Here is a 13,551-nt window from a genome sequence, read left to right on the forward strand (position 1 = left end):
GGACTGGTGTGCAGGGCCAGGACATGCGTGTGACACACGTGTGACACACGTGTGACAGTCTGGGACATGTGTGGCAATCTGGACACGTATCAGACCAGGACACACGTGGCACATGCGTGTGCCACTATGAGATTTGTGTAGGGCTGGGACACGTGTGTAGGGGCAAGATATGCATGGGACAGTCTGGGACATGTGTGCAAGGCCAGGACACGGATGTGACACACGTGTGACAGTCGGGGTCACGCATTCAGCCACTGCACCAACAAAAAACAGCACTTCTATTTCCCCTCCAATCCCCCTTTTCCACACAAGTTTCCCTTTTCTTTTCCACTCTTTCCCCCAAATTTTGCTCTGTTTCTCCAACCCGACACCCAAAGTGCAAAAAGAACTGTTTTTAATACTTCATAATGGTTCTTTTTCTTTTTGTTTTTTTTTCCTTCTTTTTACGCATAATCTCAGACGCAGACCCCCCTGTGTGACACACAGAGAGAAGGGCGACTTTTGGGGCTGAAAATGGGGAAAAAGGGCAAAATTGATTGAAGACAGCATCAGATCGGTGACACTGAGCAGAAATCCAAAAGATTTTGGGTCTGGAACGTTTTGTTTTTTTTTTTTTCCTCCTCGTGAATCATAAAAATAGAGAAAACCACCCCCAAAAACATCAATACCGAGAAGCAGCTCAGTGTGACACCAAACAAAGAGATTTTGGGTTAAAAACTGCAGAAATCAGCACCGTGAGCTGCCAGGAAAGCGTTGGGAATGCAGACCCCAATCTCAGCCCCCCTCCCCACCCCCCCCGGCTGATTTTTAGGGTGAAATCAACGCGTTTCGGCACCGTTGGAAAGCGGGGACGTACTCTGCAGCGGGAGGATGACCACAGAGGGCGGCCATGGAGTGCTGTGCTCTTCCTCCTCCTCCTCTTCTTCCTCCCGGGGGGCGGTGGGGGGGGGTGGGCAGCAGCGGGGGCAGCCGGAGGGCTGGGGGTCCCGGGGGTCTCTTCCATAGGAGCGTGTGGCACCGCTGTGCTGCGCAGGGCGCTCACGGAGCCAGGCCCAGTGCGAGGGGTCGGAGGCCATGATCTGAAAAATGGGGGGGGAAATGAGGGGATCTGGGTAAAAACGGGGGGGTGGGGAAGGAGTGAAGGGTTTGGGGGTTAGTGGGGGGATGGAGGGGGAGCGAGGGGTTGGGGGATAAATAGGGGAGAGATGGTTAATGGGGGGCATCGGGGGGAGATGAGGGGTTAATGGGGAGTGGGGGGTGAAGGGTTGGGGTGTTAATGGGGGGGAGTGAGGGGTTGGGGGATTGATGGAGGGCAAGGGAGGGAGATGAGGATTTGGTGGGGTGAGGAGTTGGGGGGTTAATGGTGGGGGAGTGGGGGGATAGGGGGCTCAATGGGGCAGGAGTGATGTGGGGTCACCACAATGGTGCTTGCTTCGCATCAAGGGTCAGAATTTGGCGGCAGAGCCCCAAAATGCCACTTTCTAGACTTAAGACTGAGCTCAAATCTCCCCCCAAAATCAGTTAAGAATGGAAAAGCACATTCCAAAAAGAAGCATTTTGGGTTTGGATGGGGAACGCTCCACCTGAAAGCAGAGATGGAGCTCGAGCTCCGTGCCATCACCGCTCAGCCCATCTCCTCTCCATTCCCACCCACCCGGAGGGGATTTTGGGATGGAAATGAGGGGATTTGGGGATGAGATGAGGGGATTTGGGGGCTGACCTCGTCGCAGCAGTGCCTGCTGACCGCAGCCCTGTATCTCATGCGGGCCCAGAGGCGGTCACGGCGGCGGAGGAAGCGGGGGAAGAGGCGGCGCCAGCCCCGGCCCAGAGCCCAGGGGAAGATCTCGTACTTGTGCTCCTCCTCGTCCTCCTCCATGTCGTTGGCCAGGTATCTGGGGGGGAGGGGGGAACACCCTAAAATTCAACTGTTTGGACTGGGGGGGAACCCCAAGACCCCAGCCCCAAATATGGGGGGAAAGAAGGAAACCCCAAAAGGACCCCAAGTAGGGAGGAGGGGAAGACCTCCAACTCCTAATTTGGGTGGTGGGATCCCCAAGTCCCCCAGTTTGGGGGGGGAACCTGCAAGCCTTTATCACAAATCTGGGGGGGGGAGACACCCCCAAACCTCACCCCAAAATGAAGGGTGGACAACCCTGAGCCCCCAACCCCAGATTTGGGGGGGATGCCCCCAAATCTCCAACCAGCCCCTAATTGAGAGGGAGATCCCCCCAAGCCCCACCCCAAATTGAGGGAGGAATACCCTCAAAGCCCATCCAGCCCCAAATTGGGGGGGATACCCCCCAAACTCCACCCCAAACTGAGGGGGGGCAGACACACAACCCCCACGTTTTGCAGCCACCCCTCTTAGAAAGCAAGCACTCCAGCATGCTTAGAAAGCCAGCACTCTTGCTTAGAAAGCAAGAACTCCAGCATGCATTCAGTTTGAGTTTGGCCCCCCATCCCTCCCCCCCAATTTTCTTCTGAGCCTCATTAGAAGCTTATTAATTAATGAGCGCCTCGTTAGGAGCCCGCTAATTAACGAGGGCTGTGTTAACAAGCAGACGTACAGTGCAGTGAAGAGGTTGATGCGGGTGTATTCGCTGGTGGGCAGCGCGGCGCGCTTGAAGTACGTCAGCACCATGGCCAATAAGTACTGAAAAAAGAGGAAAAGTCAGAAAAATAAAGCGTAGATTTGGGTCAAAAAAAGGGGAAAACGGTTACAAAGGGGACTGGGTGTTTCTACCTTATCAGAAATCCTATAGCAGACATCTGTGGAGAGAAACTCCTGCACCACGCTGTCCTCTGGAGGAGAAACAACAACAGAGTTATGGGATAATTTTTTAGGTTTTTTTTTTTTTTCTTTTTTCTTTTTTTGAGGTAAATGGTGAAAAATGGTGAATGTTTACTTTTTCGGGGGTCAGATTTGGGGTAAATAGCAAAAAAAATGGTGAATTTTGGTGTTTTTTTGGGTGTTTTTGGTGCTTACCCAGCAGGGCGAAGAAGGCCTCGCGTTCGTGGCGGTGCAAATGGAGGCTCCTGGGGGGGTCCCGGGGGGGTCTCTGGGTGCCTGGTTGGGGTGGGGTGGAGGGGGGGTCCTTTGTGGTGCCCTGGGGAGAAGGGAAGGAGGAAACAGATCCTTGAAGCCTCCCCCTAAATTGAGCAAAATACCCCCAGATCTTGATGAAGAAAATGACCCCCCCCCCCAAAAAGGAAACCCCCAGACCGCCCCATTTTGACACCCAAATTGAGACCCCCCCCACTCCCCCACTTTGACACCCCAAACCCACCCCCCCCTCCCCACGCATTTTAACACCCTGAATCCTAAACCCCAAACTGGACCCCCACCCCCCCCAGCACCAAAATGCCCCAATCCCCTCCCCACAACCCGAGACTCCCCCCAACAAACACCCCAAACCCCCCAAGCCCCAAACTGAGACCCACCCAATTTTGTCCTCCCCCCAATTTCACCCCCTCCCCCTCTAATTTCCCTCTCCCCTCATTTCATCCCACTCATTACACTCTCCTCTCCCCCCAATTTCCCCCCTCCCCTTTCATTCCCGTCCTCTCACCCCCAATTTCATTCCCCCCATTTTCACCCTCTCCCCTAAATTTCATCCCCTCCTCTTTCCCCCCTAATTTCACACCCAACCCTCCCTCCACATTTTGCCCCCCAATTTCACATCCCTTTCCCCCTCCTCTCTCCTGATTTCATCCCCTCCTCCCCCCCATTTTGTTTCCATCCCCAATTTCTTCCCGTTTTCCCCCTCCCCCTTTTTGCCCCCTGTCCCCCCAATTTCCACCCCACCAACTCCCCCCCATTCTGTCCCTTTCCCCCCTTATTTTACCCCATTTCCCCCCATTTTGCCCCAAAACTTTTTACCACCATCTGTACCCCCACAAACAATAGACACTCCCCCCACCCCAATCAGCCCTAACGAGCTCAACACCCATTAAAAACCCCTAAAACCCCTCAAAATGCACCTGAGGAGGACATTTAAGGTGAAAAAGGTAAGATTTATGTACATATTTGTAGTGAAAAGTGAAAGGATCCAAAGTGCTGTGAAGGTGGAGCTGAGATCTGTGCTTCCGAAGGGATAAAGTCTGCTTTCAGACACTTAAATCTGTGTTAAAACGAAGGAATCTGGTTAAAATGAAGGAATTTCTTTTAAAAAATAAAGATGTATTAATGCTGAAATCTGGGTATTTTCATATTAGGAGGGGATGTCAACCTCGGAGGGGTCCAAAGGGCTCTGATAGATGCCATCTGTTGGGTGCAGGAGCTGAAATAAAAGCGAAAAAGGGGTAAATAAAGCACTTAAATTTGGTTTTACTGGTTGAGATGGAGATAAGGAAATGTAATTATTGAGACTGAAGGAGCAAAGCAGTAAATGAGTAAAAGCCAATGCAACGAGGTGAAATAATAACCAATAAAGGGCCCATTATTGGGGTTGAAGTGCTGAAAAGTTTTCTCCGTCATGGGAGGGGAAGTTCCTTCATTTGTGACCATAAAAAGGGGAAAATAATAAAAAATCTGCAAGTTTCCTCGTTTTTCTACTCAAATAAATGAGGAGGTGCCCACTGCCCTCATGAAAGCAGGCGGAAAGAGTGAAAAATGCACCAAAAGCTGAGAAAAAAACAGAGGAAATGAGCATTTGTGGTCCTTATCCCAGAGCAGTGCTGAGGGGCCCTCGCTGGTCGCTGGAGGGAGGATTTTCCTGAGAGAAAATGGGGGAAAAGAGATTATTTGCAGATAATTTTACATTTTCTGAAAGAAAATGGGGGAAAAAAGGGTTATATTCTCATATTTTATGGTTTTTGATAGGAAATAGGGGTAAAAAGCATTATTTCCACATCATTTACAGTTTCTGGCAGAAAATGAAACAAAGAAAGTGTTATTTCCCCACAACTGATGACTTCTGACAGAAAATGAGAGGAAAAAAAGCATTATTTCCACAAAATTCACATTACCTGACTGAAAAAGAGAGAAAACTGCAGCGTTATTTCTTCCCCCTCACAGAGCAGTACCGTTTTCCACCCTTTTCACCCCAAAATCCCGCTCAAAAACACCACAAAAAGGCTCTAAACGACTCTTTCCATCCCCAAAAGGGCACTCAGGGAACTTTACCTCGTGACGCCCCATTTCTTCCCTCAGAAAACGGAGAAAAAACCAATTTTCCTCAGAGCAGCACACAACCCCCCAGCCGCCCTTCCCGCCTTTTTCCCTCCCCCGCCCTCCTCCTCAGCGCGATGGGCGGGACGAAAGTTAGCCCCGCCCCCTCAGTGAGCACCACCTTCTATTGGCCGCTTGCCCGCCCCACCGACCAATCAAAAGCGCGAAAAGGTGAAGCCACCTGCTGTACCCCTCTGCTTCACGCTTTGCAGTCTGTCAAACGTGTGAAGGCGGGACGTGAGGGTGGTGACAACCAATCAAAAGCAAGAGGGAAAGAGAAGGCATTTCTGATAGGCTGAGCTCCGCGCGGGCGGGCCAATCAGAGCGAGACACGGGACTCTTGCCATTGCCGCCCCTTCGTGCGAGGCAGTTCGGACCGTACCAAGTGCGGGAACGGAGCGGGGGGGAACCGTTGGATTTGTGGGGGGAGTGAGGAGCTTTTACCGCCGTAACACTGCAGAGGGAAACAGTGGAGATATTCACGTAGAGAAAAATGGGGAGGGAGGAGTTGTCTGGGGGGGGAACGGAGAGAGGAAGTGAAAATTTGGGTTCCCCCGCATTAAAAGGCGAAGTGGTGCGGCCCAACCGGAAGTGCGGTGTCGCGCTCCGAGGGACTTCCGGGGACGGAGGAGCGGCCCTGAAGGAGGGCGCGCAGCGGTGGAGGGGCGGGACGGAGGAATTTGGGTCTGGGGGATGCGGTGCTGAGGGTCGCTTGGGGGGGGCGGTCCTGAGGGTCTGAAGGGGTGGGGGGGGTTGGGGCTGAGGAAAGGGAAGGGGTGCATTTGGGGGTCCGTAGTTCAGCCCCCTCCCCTTTTTTGCCCCACCTTTGCCCCACTTCTGCCCTTTTTTGCCCCCCAGCCCCATTTTTTGTCTCGTTTGATACTGAAGCGCCCTGACCTCGTTCACTGTGTCCTTCTGAGTTTCCTTCCCCCCCCTTTTGCCCCATAACCCCATTTTTGCCTCATTCTGGCACCATTTGGATCCAGTTTGCCCCCATGTCTCCATTACCATCCTCGTTTTGCCCCTCTCGCCCCGTTCCCCCCCCCTTTTTGCCCCATAACCCCATTTTCTGTCTCATTCCCACATTCTCACCCCCATTCTTGTGCAGCTCAGCCCCTAACGATGCTTTCCCCCCTCTTTTGCCCCCGTTTCCCCCAATTTGAGGTCCTTTGGCCCTGGCTCTGACACTTGGCCATGCTTTCTCCCCGCAGCTCCTCCACTCCCCTCCTGTGTGCTGCAGGAGATGGCGGTGAGCACATGGGGGGGGGCCTGTGGTGGGAGGAGGAGGCAGTATTATGGGATGTAGGCCCTGTCAGGAGCTCAGCTCCACGGGGGCATTATGGATTTGAGGGGTTTGTTTAAGCTTTGGGGACCTGAATTCAATGGGAAAGAGGCAATAATAGTGAATTCTGCGTTTATTTACCTCTGAGGAGTTAAATTTCATAGGGGTGGGGTGATGTGATGGGTTTTAAGGGTTTATTCCATCTGCAAGGACCTTAATTTTATGGGAGTGAGATAACGTAACTGGGTGTATGGGTCTAATCCACCTGCAAGGACCTGAATCCTATGGGAGTGGGGTGATGTAATTGGGTTTAAGGCTTTATTCCACCTGCAAGGATCTAAATCCTATGGGGATATGACAGCACAACTGGGTTTTAGGGTTTATTTCACCAGTAAGGACCTGAATCCAATGGGAATGAGGCAAGAATACTGAATTTCAAGGCATTTTTCACCAATTTAGGGCTGGGTTCCAGCAGGACAGAACAATACAATGGGATTTTAAGGGCTTTCTCTCTCCTCTAAGTGCTCTGAGGGCCCCAGTTGGGGTCCCCACATCCCCCCCACCTCCCTCTCTCCCCCACAGAGCCTGACAGACCGCCTGTGGTTCATTTTTTGGGAGAGCAGCCTGGCCTTCCTCTCCTTCCTAACCAACCTGCACTCTGCTTTCGTGATTGAGCTCGTCCTGCTCTCCTTCCTCAAATGCCTTCACTGTGTGGTTGAAAACTACGTGGGCTTTGTGAGCGCTCAGCCCTAGCCCCCCCCCCCCCCAAAAAAAACCAAAAATGTTCATTTGGGGGCCAGACTCACCCTCTATCCCCATTTCTTACAGACGGAGAAAAGATATTCCAGACCTTCCTACCCAAAGTTCTTCCATTTCTGCTTCATCTGTGAGTCAAAGCTTCGGGTGCCCCATCCCACAATAAGCATCAGGGCCGCATCCTTCCCCTTGCAGCGTGGGTTTGGGGTTTGTTGTGCACCCCCAGCTGGTTGGGAGAGATAATTTGGGGCTGAATTTGCATGGGGCAGCCAAGCGTGGGGCTGGCGGGGCTGATGAGCTCGTGGGTTTGTTATTCTAATGAGCGCTCGGTGCTTAATTAGCGGGGCTGTACAGGGATGTGTTGGTAGGGGGTTAACGAGCTTTGGGGGCTGAATGTGACCCCAAATTCAGCGCTGGGGAGTGTGAGTGGATTTTAAGGGTGTCTTTCACCTCTAGGAGTCTGAGCTATACGAGGATGGGGCAACGCTGTGGATTTTAAGGGCTCTTTCCACCTCTTAGGGGCTACAAGAGAAATGGGGCAAAATCTCTGGATTTTAGGGCTTTTTCCCACCTCTTTGGGGCTCTGTCCAATGGGGTTGGGGAGCCTTTCCATTTGCAGGTTTCCCCCCTTTCTCTTTCAGCCTCCCTGCTCTTGCTGATGGTGGTCAGTGGGTTACTGACCATGCTCCACGACTCCCTCAGCGACTACGCTCCCTTCCATCTCTTCTTTTTCTTCGAGGTACCGCCTTTCTCCTCCTCCTGCAGGGGGCAGAATCCCCCATGGGACAGACAGACAGACAGTCTGTGTGTCTCCCTCCTCTCCCCAGCACTTCATCCTGTCGGTTTCGGTGATCACCACCACGAACAGTTACTTGCAGTGCTACCAGGACAACTTCAGAGTCCTGCAGGAGAACAAACACATCTGCTTGCTGTTCTCCTTCTTGGACAGTACGAGGCCTTGTTTTCCTCTTTTTTCAACCCATTTTGGGCTCCTGGGGGGTCGCTGTGGCCACTCGGTGCGTCGCCATTGAGGTCGGCGAAGGCTCCATACAATGGTTGGGAGGTGGAAGGAGGGGTTAGAAAGAGGTGTTGGGGGTTCAGAACGTCTCAGCTTTGGGGATTTGGGTTTTACTTGAGCTCAGAGCGGAGGGTTTGGGGATTTGGTTGACCCCAGTGCTGAGGATTTGGGGTTTAGTTGGGGTTTGTTCAACCTCAGCGCTCAGGATTTGGGTTTTCTCCATTTCCAACCCTCAGGATTCAGCCTTTGAACAACCCCAGCACTCAGGATTTGGGTTTAGTTGGGTTTTATTCAAACCCAGCACTCAGAATTGGGGGTTTAATTGGGGTTTGTTCAACCCCAGCACTCAGAATTATGGGTTTGGTTGCCCATGACCCAACTTCTCCCATTCTCATCTCAGAAAAGGACATTTTGAGCCCCTCCGAGCTCCCATTCCACGCCAAGAACGGCACCCAACGTGGTTTTTTCCCCCCCAGGTCTCATGAGGCTCCTTTTCTACGTGGTATTCATAGTCGAAATGATTGGAGTCCGCACCTTCCCCCTCTTTGCTGCCCACCCCACATACCTGGCCATGAAGTAAGTTCCTTTTGGGACCTCATTTTCCTCTAATTTTTCCCAAATTTGGGTTCTTAGGGGGTCACTGTGACCAATCACAGCTCAATGTGTCACCACTGAGGTTGCTTAGTGCTCCGTTGGTGGCCAACGCGACGGTTGGGAGGTGGAAAGATGGCTCGAGTTGTTTGGGGTTCAGAAAGTCACAACTTCTGGGGTTTGTTGGTTTTGGGGGCTGTTTCTGCCACATTCACCACCCCCACGGCCCCGTGTTTCCTTCCAGGAACGTCAGGAAAGCAGCAGTGGATCTCTTCACGTCGTGTTTCGCCAGTCTCAATGGGAGCACGCTGTGAGTTGTGCCATAAGCGCTCCTTCCTCCCCGTTTTTGGGGTCTTGGAGGTGACATCTCTGCTTTTCAGGTGGGATCCGCCTCAGAATAAAGCAAAACTGGGGGGAAAGTGGCTCATTTTGCCCCCCCCCAAAGGGGGTTGGGAAGACCCTGTGAGTGGGGGGAAAGGATTGTGGATACCCCTAAATCTAACCAGAAGTTTGAGTTGAGCCAAAACAAAATTAGGGGTTCCAGATTCAGGTGTCTTTGTTGGTTTGTGCTGAGAGGTGGGATCCAACTTCAGACAAGTTGAAGCAAAATCCGAGGGAAATGGCTCATTTGTGCCCCCCAAAAATGGGCTGGGAAGAGCTTGTAGGTAGAGAAGATGATGATGGATGTCTTGAAATGTAATTAAAACTTTAATTAGTTATAAAAATGATGGATTGTGGCGAGGAGGAAATACCTGTTGACTTTGTTGGTTTCTTTTGAGGAGTGAGATCTGCCTTGAGGTGAGTGGAACCAGATTTGGGGGAAATGGTTCATTTCTGTCCCAAAAAATGGATTGGGAAGACCTTAAGGGTAGAGAAGAAGGTTCTGGGGATCCTCAAACCTGTCTGAAGCAAAACTGGGGGGGGGGATGGTTCATTTTTGCCTCAAAAATGGGCTGGGAAGTCTTAATAGATAGAGAAGGCGGCTCTGGTTATCCTTAAACCTGACTGACGATGTATTTGAACAAAAAAATGATGGGTAAGAGGGAGGATGGAGAGCCTCGGGGCCGTCCTCATTGCCCCCATGGGAGGTGGGGGGGATTTTGCCCCATAATTCCATCCCACACAGCCTCCCCGGTGCCACCCTGGAGGAGCTGCCGGCCGAGGACAACGGCTGCGTCATCTGCCGCGAGGAGATGGGGACGGAGGTGACGGCTCTGCCGTGCTGCCACGTCTTCCACACCAGGTTTGGGGTGAAATCACACCATTTTGGGGTCGCCGTTGGGGTTATCCAGAGGGGAGAGATTATGGATTGTCTGTTTTTCCCCATAGCTGCCTGCGGTCCTGGTTCCAGCGCCAGTGGACGTGTCCCATGTGTCGGATGCCCGTTCCGCGTGTGTCCTACCCTGAGCTGATGCCCCTCGACCCTCCAGTGCAACCTCCTGACCCTCCATCACGGCCCTCGACGCCACCGCAGACCTCTCCGGATCCTGAGCCCCAAGAGTGTGAGCACCTGAAAACCCCCTCCAAAAAAATGATTGTTTTCTTTCAGTGTGTGCCAAAATCATGTTTGTTCGTTTTTTTTGTTCCACCCCCCCCAACTTCTTCAGCCTTTGAACTGTGAGCATCCAAACCCCCCTAAAACACCCCAAAAATACCACAGAGGTTTTCTCACAGCTGCTCCCAAAATGTTGGGTCACCATCCTTTTCCTTAAGCCTCAATGGGGAGCATCTGAATGCCATGGAACTGTAGATTTCCTTTCAAGGTGTCCCAAAACAGTGGGATTTTCACCCATATTCAGGCTGAGCACCTCCAGGGGTTGCCTGTTGTTGGGTGTGGGATTTCCGCCAGCTGTAGGATGGGGGCTCTGAGGGGGACGATGGGCTCCCTTGGGGCTCTGATCTCTCAGCTTTGCAGTTCCATCATGCTCCAGATTTGAGGATTTCTTTAAGAAAAGTAGATCCTTAGGATCATGGATGGGAACCCCCCCCCCTCCAATGCCTGTAGCCGACGCTCCTTTGGATGTTAATGATTACCATCCCTCTGCCGTCCTTCTCAGGGTATCCCTCTGAGGAAGAGGAGGAAGAGGAGGAAGAGGAGGAGGAAGAAGAGCAGCCATCAGCCCAAATTCTGAGCCAGGAAATCATTCAGCACTACCAGGAATGTTTCACCCGCACTGAGCACGAGAAGATCACCGCGTGGCTGCTGCGCTGCTGGGACAACGATGCCAATTCTGTTCAGTTGGAAGGCAGGTATCTCCGCCTGTTGGGACCTCTCTGCAATCAGTTGGCTGTGGACAGCATGATCTGCAGGGGGGAAGACCAAACGCTCACCCTCTGGAAGCGAATGCTGGGCGCCGTCAGGCAGTGCTACCAGGGGTACATAATGCCCCGCTTGCGCTCCTGGTTCACCTTGGATGAGGCCATCCAGTACCTGCGGGAGCTGGCTGTGGCGGAGATGCTGTACGACGAATCCTTCAACCCCGAGGACCCTGATGCAGACAGCTGCCCCGACGCCTTCAAATGCACGCCCATGATGTGGTTGTATCTCACCACGAGCGCGCCGCCCGAATTCATCAGCACGGTGACGGCCGTGAAGTGCATGTGCCACAACGCGGTCCCAGTGAGGCTCCTGGCTTCTTTCCTCCAAGAGTACGATAAAAACGTCACGTCTGCTCAGAGGGAGTGCTTCTCTCTGGTGCGGGAATTGGCTGAAGAAGTGAAAAAACTGTCCAGGGAGGTCCAGCAGCTTAAAAAGGCCAAGCTTTGCTCCTCGTCTGCGCCGACCGACGAGTTGGCTGTGCGGGATGTCCAAGATGGACATCCTTCCAGCTCTGCTCTAGCGCTGGTTGAAGACGGCTGCGTGCCGCGCCTCACCTTCTGGTTTTACCTGCGTGATCACGGGGAGAACATGAAGAAGTGGGATGGGAAACCCACCTCAGCCCTGCAGAGAAGGGTGGAAGAGCTGCTGAGGAGGTCTGGCCGCCCCGAGGGCTCTTCCAGGAGGAGGGCTGCTGCCAGGCGCCGCGATGCCTGCGCTTTTCCATAGGTATTCCATGTGGAGTGGCGGGGTGGAGTCGGGGTTCCCAAAGTGCTCCGTTGGGTTTGTTGGAGATATCTAAATGGTTTATCAGGATGGTATCTCTGATGAAGAAGATTTTATTTGCCATTGCAATGGTGGGCCTCCTGCAAGCGGGAGAGCGTGCAGAAAACAATCTTACATCTTTTATTCCCTATTACTCGACGCTTCTCTCTTTCTGCCCTGTTTCCTCATTGGCTGAGTGCTTCAGGATCACAATCTTCCCGATGCTCAACTAAGCAGGGATACTGAATAAACATTAGTTGCTACCTAAGCATATATCACGAATTAGTTAATTTCTCACATTTGCTCATTCAGCACTCGGTCACTGTTTCTGCACGTCTGCTTGTCGTGGCAATAGAGATAAGCTTGGAAGGAGGATAGGGGAAGGATCTTCATGCCTGCCTGTTGCATCCCAACCTGCCCACAGAGCGAGGCAATCCAGCCTTGTGTAGAGGCCCTTAGCCCTACAGTGTGCTTTCTGGTCCTTAAAACTGTACCTACGTTATTTGGAACATTTAAAAACTATTGCAGTTTTGCAACCCTGGAATTAATCACGTAATTCAGCAACTCTATTTCTAAGGTATGTTACTAACGTAGACGGTATTTCTACTTTTTCATATCAGTTCTTTGTAAGGACAAGTTACAAAATACAAACAAAATACAAAAAAAAGAATGGCGCTCTGCTTCTTCAGATCAATTCCCCCTTTTTAACATCTAATGCAGAAACGGTGTTCCATTCCTACAGGTTCCAGGAGGAGATGAGGAGGGGGATGATGAGGAGGGGGACGATGACAAGTTCCCCCTGTGCTCGGTGTTGTGCCCTGAGATGCTTCTCTTCTGCTTTCTGATGGGCCACAAGTTCCTTTCTGCTCAGTAAACCAGCTGCTTTCTCTCCCACAGGAGCCCTCAGCCCTCCATGGGGGGAGGCAGGAGGGAAGGGAGGACCCCCCCGTTGCAGGATCCCTCCATAGAATGCTTTTCTGTAGAAAATGAGGAAAAGCTGTTTTATTTCCCCTCACGTTACGTTTCCTGACAGAAACTGAGGAAAAGAGGCGTTATTTCCTTTTGCTTTATGCTTCCTGGCAGAAAACGAGAAGAAATGGTTCTGTTTCCTGATAGAAAATGAGGAAAAGTGCATTTATTTCCCGTTGTGTTCCATTTTCTGACAGGAAACGAGGAACGGCTCCAATTCCCCCTCACAGTTTCCCCCAATGGCGCCTCCCACGCTCTTCCCGCCTTTTTTTCCCGCCCCCCACCTCAGCGAGATTTAGCCCCACCCCCTCCGCGGGCACCGCCTTCCATTGTCCGCCCTCCCCGCTGTCCAATCAAAAGCGAGAAAAAGTGAAGCCACCTGCTGTACCCCTCCGCTTCACGCTTTGCTGTCTGTCGAAAACCTGAAGGCGGAACTTGAGGGTGGTGACAACCAATCAGAACAGCGAGGGAGTGAAAAGCTGTTGCTGATAGGGTGAGCTCCGCGCAGGCGGACCAATCAGAGCGAGACACGGGACTCTTGCCGTTGCCGCCCCTTTGTGCGAGGCAGTTCGGACCGTACCAAGTGCGGGAACGGAGCTGGGGGGAACAGTTGGATTTGTGGGGGGAGTGAGGAGCTTTTACCGCCGTAACACTGCAGAGAAGGAACTACGGGGATATTCGTA

At 52.3% G+C, this 13,551-nt stretch overlaps 2 protein-coding genes across 5 annotated transcripts; one reads left to right on the top strand and one right to left on the bottom strand.

The window, feature by feature from the left end:
* Positions 1-58: 58 nt before the first annotated feature.
* Positions 59-5,865, bottom strand: LOC116237751 (speedy protein 1-A). Its single transcript, XM_090129603.1, has 6 exons — positions 5,126-5,865; positions 2,987-3,107; positions 2,744-2,802; positions 2,568-2,653; positions 1,721-1,892; positions 59-1,079 (listed from the first exon to the last, which is right to left on the bottom strand). Exons 1-6 carry the CDS (start codon positions 5,138-5,140, stop codon positions 819-821), a joined length of 714 nt encoding a protein of 237 aa, XP_089985729.1. The 5' UTR covers positions 5,141-5,865; the 3' UTR covers positions 59-818.
* On the top strand, positions 5,741-12,528 carry LOC116237765 (uncharacterized). Of its 4 annotated transcripts, XM_031607121.2 has the most exons (11): positions 5,741-5,854; positions 6,382-6,419; positions 7,035-7,187; positions 7,281-7,338; positions 7,850-7,947; positions 8,036-8,156; positions 8,703-8,802; positions 9,062-9,127; positions 9,944-10,060; positions 10,147-10,319; positions 10,875-12,528. In XM_031607121.2, the coding sequence occupies exons 2-11, from the start codon at positions 6,414-6,416 to the stop codon at positions 11,861-11,863; spliced, it is 1,881 nt and encodes a 626-aa protein (XP_031462981.2). In that variant the 5' UTR covers positions 5,741-5,854; positions 6,382-6,413; the 3' UTR covers positions 11,864-12,528. The 4 variants fall into 4 exon arrangements, with proteins under 4 accessions (XP_031462981.2, XP_089985726.1, XP_089985727.1 ...); XM_090129600.1 differs by lacking the exon at positions 7,035-7,187 and having other exon boundaries at positions 10,875-12,527; XM_090129601.1 differs by lacking the exons at positions 7,850-7,947; positions 8,036-8,156 and having other exon boundaries at positions 10,875-12,526.
* The last annotated feature ends 1,023 nt before the right edge of the window (positions 12,529-13,551 follow it).

Source organism: Phasianus colchicus, chromosome 37 (assembly GCF_987193195.1).
Source record: "Phasianus colchicus chromosome 37, bPhaCol1.hap1.1, whole genome shotgun sequence".
Lineage (NCBI taxonomy): Eukaryota > Metazoa > Chordata > Aves > Galliformes > Phasianidae > Phasianus > Phasianus colchicus.